Source organism: Erpetoichthys calabaricus, chromosome 4 (genome assembly GCF_900747795.2).
Source record: "Erpetoichthys calabaricus chromosome 4, fErpCal1.3, whole genome shotgun sequence".
NCBI lineage: Eukaryota > Metazoa > Chordata > Cladistia > Polypteriformes > Polypteridae > Erpetoichthys > Erpetoichthys calabaricus.
Genome location: NC_041397.2, coordinates 81,365,594 through 81,371,889, shown reverse-complemented (window position 1 = coordinate 81,371,889; position 6,296 = coordinate 81,365,594). Strand labels below are relative to the sequence as shown.

Genomic DNA, 6,296 nt, shown 5'->3' with positions numbered 1-6,296 from the left:
AGATAAGAACTAAACCAAGCGAGCACAGTGCCTGTAAGCCCAACATTTTCTAACCTGTGCAGTAAAATAGAAGGTCAATGGTGTCAAATGCTGCACTTAAGTCTAACAACATAATTACAGTGGAGTTCCCTTCATCAGAGAATATCAGAATGTCATTTACAACCTGCGTTAGTGCCGTTTCTGTACTATCACCAGTGCGGAAACCAGACTACAATTTCTCACAAATTGTAATGCGTAAGGTGTGACTGAAGCTGATTGGCGACTACATGTTTCTAGTATCTTAGAGAGAGGGTAAATTTGAAATAGGCCTATAATTAGTGTGTGTGGGTTTTGGTCTGACTTAAGTAATGGTTTAATGACTGACACTTTTAATGCATCAGGTACTGTGCCATGCAATAATGAACTATTGATAATGTTGTGCAATGGATGTTCTTGCAGTCCCTTTTTTCCTATATTTGTTGGCACCAGATCTAGGGAACAAGTAGTGGGTTTCATTTTAGAAATTAAGACATCCTGCTGTGTTACAGGGTTAAAATTACTAAAGGGCTGAATGCAATGTGAGGCAGGGTCTGCTAAGCTAGTATGCGGTTTGTACTGTGATGCTGAGATCTGGGATCTTATATTTTTAATTTTCTCATTGAAGAAGTTCATAAAGTCTGTACTGCAAATCTCTTGGTATTTTGCACTGAATTCCCATTTAATTTAGCAACTGTTCTAAACGGTACCAGAGGATTTTTATTACTATCTATTATTGTAGAATAGTATTCTGTCCATGCAGTTTGAAAGACATGTAGCTTGGTTGTTCCATCTGTGCTCCAGTTTTCGACACTCTAAGAGCTAGTTTTTTCATTAAATTGGGAGAGTTTCTATGTGCTTTGATCATTTTTGTTTTAAGGGGAGCCACTGCATCCAGAGCATCTCTCAAGTTCACATTGTAATGTGTTGCTAACTGATCTAAATGGTTTTCCACAATAACACTCGACTCACTCAAAGTATCTATAAATTTTGAAGCAGAATTACAATCTAGATGTCGCACTGCCTTTGCTTTAATCTGTGAGTGCGTTGGCAAGGGCAGGACTAAATCAAATGTAATTAAGTAGTGATCAGAAATAACTTCATTTAATGGAGTAATATTTAAATTTAGAATTTCAACTTTGTAAGTTATAATTAAATCTAATGTGTGGTCATGATTATGAGTTGGACCTTTGACAATCTGACAATCCTACTGAATTTAACAAATAAGTAAAACATTTGCTAAAAGTGTCAGTTTCTACATCAATGTGTACATTAAAATCCCCCATCAGTACTTCGTGATCATAATTTATAGCCAAATCAGATAGAAGGTTGCTAAATTCAGTCATGAACAATGAATATAGCCCTGGTGGTCTGTAGACTAGCACTATAATTGTGTTAGAATCTGTTTTAATATTTAAAATGAATGCCTCAAAGGATCTAAAGACTCCTACATTTTTAGATGGGATTTGCATTTTGTTACAATGAATTATTCCAAGGCCGCCTCCTCAACCAGAAGCTCTAGACTTCTGAAGGAACAAGTATCCATCTGGTGACGCCTCAGCTAGGGGAACAGTGTCACATTTACTAAGCCAGGTTTCCGTGAGAAGATACGGATCAGATTTTGTACTTAATATAGTAGCATTTACCAAAACAGCTTTACTGCCAAGGGAGCGAATGTTCAATAAGCAGCATTGAAAACTGCATGCTTCTTTCTGAACTGGTGATATATTTTTTGTTTTAATTTGAAGTAAATTTCTATTACAGATGCCCCTGGTGTAGGGTCTGGTTTTATCCCTTAATCTAATTATACACCTTATTTTTTGGTTATCAAGTAATTTAAGGTTTGCATCAAGACTAAATTTACTGGATGCCCCACAACAGGGATTATGGGTAGCAGCTTCAGGATAGTAACAGGTGGGATAAACAGCCTGTGATTTAATATCACATGACTGCGGCCTGGATGGTGCTCTAATCAGTCAACCAGGCAGTTTTGCTGCCATATTTTGGGATAATACATAAGATCCCCTCCAGTTAGGATGAAGACCATCTCTTTTGAAAAATCCAGGCCTTTCCCAAAAATCATCCCAATTGTTCACAAACACTATGCTTTTATTTGCACACCAGGTTTCTAGCCAGCAGTGAAGGGAATGCAAACTGCTATAAATCACATCCCCTCTATATAATCTTTGTAAGGTGCCAGAAACAACTAAATTCTGACATTTTCTTTTAGCTTTGGTGCATAGAGAGATGAAGTTCCTCTTTAATACCTCAGATTGCTGTAAATACTGTAAATATCATTAGTGCCAACATGCAGCAATAAGGTAGCTACTTCATCGTCGGCGACACAGTCCAATGTGGCCTCTGTCAGAAATCTTGGCCCCTGCGAGGCATTTAACATTAACTGCTGGTTTAACATAGTTTGGAATTCTAATATTCCGCACTATGGAATCGCCAATTATGAGCATATGTGAACTCTGACAGATAACCAGATCTGAGGTGGATATTGCACATGTGTTGATTCTTCCCTCCTTTGGAGAAAGTAGTCTATAGACCGGCAACCACCAAACAGTATACATGAGTGTTTATATACATTATATGTAAACTCTAAAAGTGAACTCTGAGAAATTACCAGATTTGAGGTGGATGTTGCACAGGTGGGTATTCTTCCTTCATTTGGAGAATGCAGTAAGTTTTCTGAGTGCTTAATATACATTCATAAGTTTACAGAGTGTCTAATATAAGTACATAAGGTGAACTCTGAGAAATTACCAGAGCTGAGGTGAAAGCTACGCATGTGGTGAATCTTCTCTCATTTAGAGATTGTAATTTTGGTATTCTGGTCATGAGTGAATGTGGAAAACATCGGGGAAACCAGTTGGCCGTCGTCCTGTGCCGCGTGACACAGCTATAAAGCCGGGGGGGCAAAATGGGGTATAAAGGCCCAGGTGCCCCACAGCCCACCTGGTCAGGCAGTGACCAAAAGGACTAAGGCTTGGCATGGCAAAACTACGGTGGCCCTGAAGGGCAAAACACAAACAAAAATAAAAACACCAACAAACATACAGAAACTACAAAAAAATTTTAAAAAATACATACAAACAATTGAAAACACAAATTAAAATAATTGAAAATAGCAAATAAAAAATTGAAAACACAAATTAAAAAAAAGAGAAAAGCAAGTGAAAGTGCAAACAAAATATTGAACATGCAGTTAAAAAATTGAAAACACAAACTAAAAGAAAGTCAAAACGGAAATGACCTCGCAGAGGAGGGGCGGTGGGGTGTGTGAAATGGGCAGAAAAGCCAAGGAAGCGTTGGTAACGATATTGAGTGATCCTGATGAAGTTTAGTGCAACCTGTAAATCTTATGTTACTGGTATAAACAGATTAAGGTTGATTAAAGTAACACTTTCTAATTTCAGAAGGTCTACGGCTAATCTTTCCTTTTACAGATATACATCGCGTTTGCGTTGTGCGGTACAGTGTCTTGTAGGCTCGCGGCGTGATTTAAGAAAAAAAAATCTGTACATTCAAACGGATTTCGAAATTGGGAGCGCTAGTTGTAAGTATAGTAAATCTCCGTCTTTATTTAAATCGGCCAGTATATGTTACGATGAGAAGATGGATGCCTAGCATGATATTAAATCTCATCCTGGCATTCTGTCACTTTTTAGTGCAGGTATGTTTTGTCCGTTTTGCGGGACAGCCCTGGAAAGAAAGCCGTCATTTTGCCCGGAGTGTGGCAGGTCTTTGGAATGTCTCTCACATAGAGGATGGCGAAACAACAGGTAAGGACGAAATCTTTTCAAGTCATTCATTCATTTACGTCATAAAAATGTGTTTATATGCGCATATTGTTTGAAGTTTAATATTTCATATATATGTATATAACAGGAATTATCAATGGACCAAGTGAAAACCACCTTATAGAGGGATACTTCAACAAAGGTTACCCGTATGAGGTGATTTTGGACTTTCTGAAAACACATCACGGAATAACCATGTGCCTCCGTACTTTAAAAAACCGTCTGAAGCATCTTCACTTATCAAAACATAGTAATTACTCCTGCATGCATGTTTTGCGAGCTGCGATTCAGAGGGAGCTCAGTGGACCTGGTCGTTTATTTGGATACAGGACTATGTTTAATCTGTTAAAGCAAAAATATTTATTGCGTGGCAGAAGGCGGAGTGTAATGAAACTGATATCGGAGATGAATCCGGCTGGATCACTTTCCAGAAGAAGATTTTGCAGGAGGAGTTACCATTCTTTAGGACCAAATTATGTTTGGCATGTCGATGGTTATGACAAATTGAAACCGTACGGCTTTGCAATAAGTGGATGTATGGATGGCTTTTCCAGGAAGATTTTGTGGTTAACTTGTGGGCCAACGAACAATAATCCTGCTGTCATCGCTTCTCTTTATGTAAAATGCGTAGCTGACTTGGGTATTGTACCGATGCGTTTAAGAACGGATTGTGGCACAGAGAATGGTTTAATGGCCGCTGAGCAGTGTACTTATTTTAAAGAACATAGAATGTGAAACTGTTGGCCTTGGTTAAACTGAGGTTAACTACATCCATAACTAATTCACTGCATCCCAAATACAGTATTTATCCAAATATATAGGAACTTCATGTTTTTCAGAACTCTGAACATTTTAAAACTAACCAAAATCAATTAAAGCTTGTCAGCCTGTCTTTACATTTCACATATTGAAAGGACTGGATCATGAGTTGAGGGAGTTGTAGAAAATTAAGGCTGGTATCGTACAAGGGCAGAGACATGAAATGCTGTAACAGAGAAGGGGAGCTTATTGTGACAGGGATTCTATTTTTAATTCAGAGGTATAGTGAACAATCCTTGGCACTTGCTGTCTTGCCCTTTTTTTCTAGTTCTCTTAGACAGGATTGCTTGTTTCATCTCAGGTGGTTCTTTATTGTCTTTTTTTTTTTTTTTGTGGGTGATTTCTCACCTCTAATTCTCTTTGGGCAAAAAGTATGTAGCATACATACCCACTCTGATGGTAGCTCCTAACTCTTTGTTAAAGCTTTTCAGGCTCTGTCTCTGACTGCACATTACAGTAGATTACTGTGAAATGTGTATATACTATAAGTGACTCAGGTTAATACTGGCCAAAACCTGGTGAATTTAAAATTCCAAAACTAACATAACATCTAAAATTATCATAGGTTTTATGGATTGGCAGAGTTAAGATGTTGCCACAAGTGTTGGCCACTGGCAGTAGTGACCCATCATGGTGAAAGCAAATTGTTGGTCTTGGCTGCAGTCCTAATGGTGGTATAGCACGAAGGCCAGTTGCAAACATTAAAATGTCTTCTAATGAAGGATCACAAGTTGAAGTTTTATCAGAGGCTGTAGGGAGAAGAAAAAAGTAAAGTACCTTATAGACATTGTTTTTGGGCCTCTGTGCCTTTTTAAATATACTTTAAAACATTTACAAAATAGAACTTTTCCCAAAATGTTTTAAATACTCCCTTATTTAGATAAAGCATCTCAACATTTACAAACATGTTATGGCAACTGTGAGTATAATACACTAATATTTCATTCTTCTTTAAGCAGGAGAAACATATCTTTTACCACCTTCTGCAGACTTCTTGCTAAATATCAACACAGGCAAATGCTCTGATAACATTGGTTAAAAATATTATTTTACTTTTTCTAACCTTCAATATCCAACAGGTAGTCTGCCCAATAGGCAGCAGTTCTTCCTTCCTCATGTCTCCAGCTGCTGCCTGCCTCACTGAAATTTATCTTAAAAATATCTTCAATGGCTTCTGCATTGATCTTGCTTTGAGAACTGCACATGCAGTTTACAAATACATCTGGGTCCTGCTTTAGTTTTTCAAGTAGATTGAGAGTGGATAATCCATCTTTAAATCTGTGATGAAGCAAAAGACAAAAAGGTCAGGACACAAATGGGCACTTTAAATAATGTTAAGTTGCACAAAATGTAGATTACCTTCCAATACATTGACTGTTTCTTGTAAAAAAGTACCATTCCAGATAATCCTGAACAAGTTTCTCTCTTTTATCAACTTCTTTAACATGGTTAAAGCATCCTGCTATCAGAAGCATTGTGCCATTTTCTTCTATAGTATCTCTCAGGATGTTTAGACTTGATGCCATTTTTATCTGGATTTAATATACAACAGGGTTATCAGATGTTCACAGACATGCACTTGCAATATTAAACACCAATATTATAAAAACACATATAACAAATGTAAGGAAACAGTATATTAAATGCTTTTTTAAA

The 6,296-nt window shown here is 37.3% G+C and overlaps 1 protein-coding gene across 1 annotated transcript; it reads right to left on the bottom strand.

Annotated features, from left to right (window-relative positions):
* Positions 1-4,550: 4,550 nt before the first annotated feature.
* Positions 4,551-6,280, bottom strand: LOC127527646 (G2/M phase-specific E3 ubiquitin-protein ligase-like). The gene is made up of 3 exons (XM_051926935.1): positions 6,000-6,280; positions 5,704-5,918; positions 4,551-5,389 (listed from the first exon to the last, which is right to left on the bottom strand). The coding sequence occupies exons 1-3, from the start codon at positions 6,164-6,166 to the stop codon at positions 5,139-5,141; spliced, it is 633 nt and encodes a 210-aa protein (XP_051782895.1). The 5' UTR covers positions 6,167-6,280; the 3' UTR covers positions 4,551-5,138.
* Between the last annotated feature and the right edge of the window lie 16 nt (positions 6,281-6,296).

Excerpts from the sequence above, each read along its gene's own strand:
- LOC127527646 (XM_051926935.1), bottom strand. The coding sequence starts at position 6,166 with ATGGCATCAAGTCTAAACATCCTGAGAGATACTATAGAAGAAAATGGC. Across the intron at positions 5,919-5,999 it reads AACAGTCAATGTATTGGAAG|ATTTAAAGATGGATTATCCA; the intron begins GTAATCTACATT and ends GCTTCATCACAG. Across the intron at positions 5,390-5,703 it reads CTACCTGTTGGATATTGAAG|CCTCTGATAAAACTTCAACT; the intron begins GTTAGAAAAAGT and ends TTCTCCCTACAG.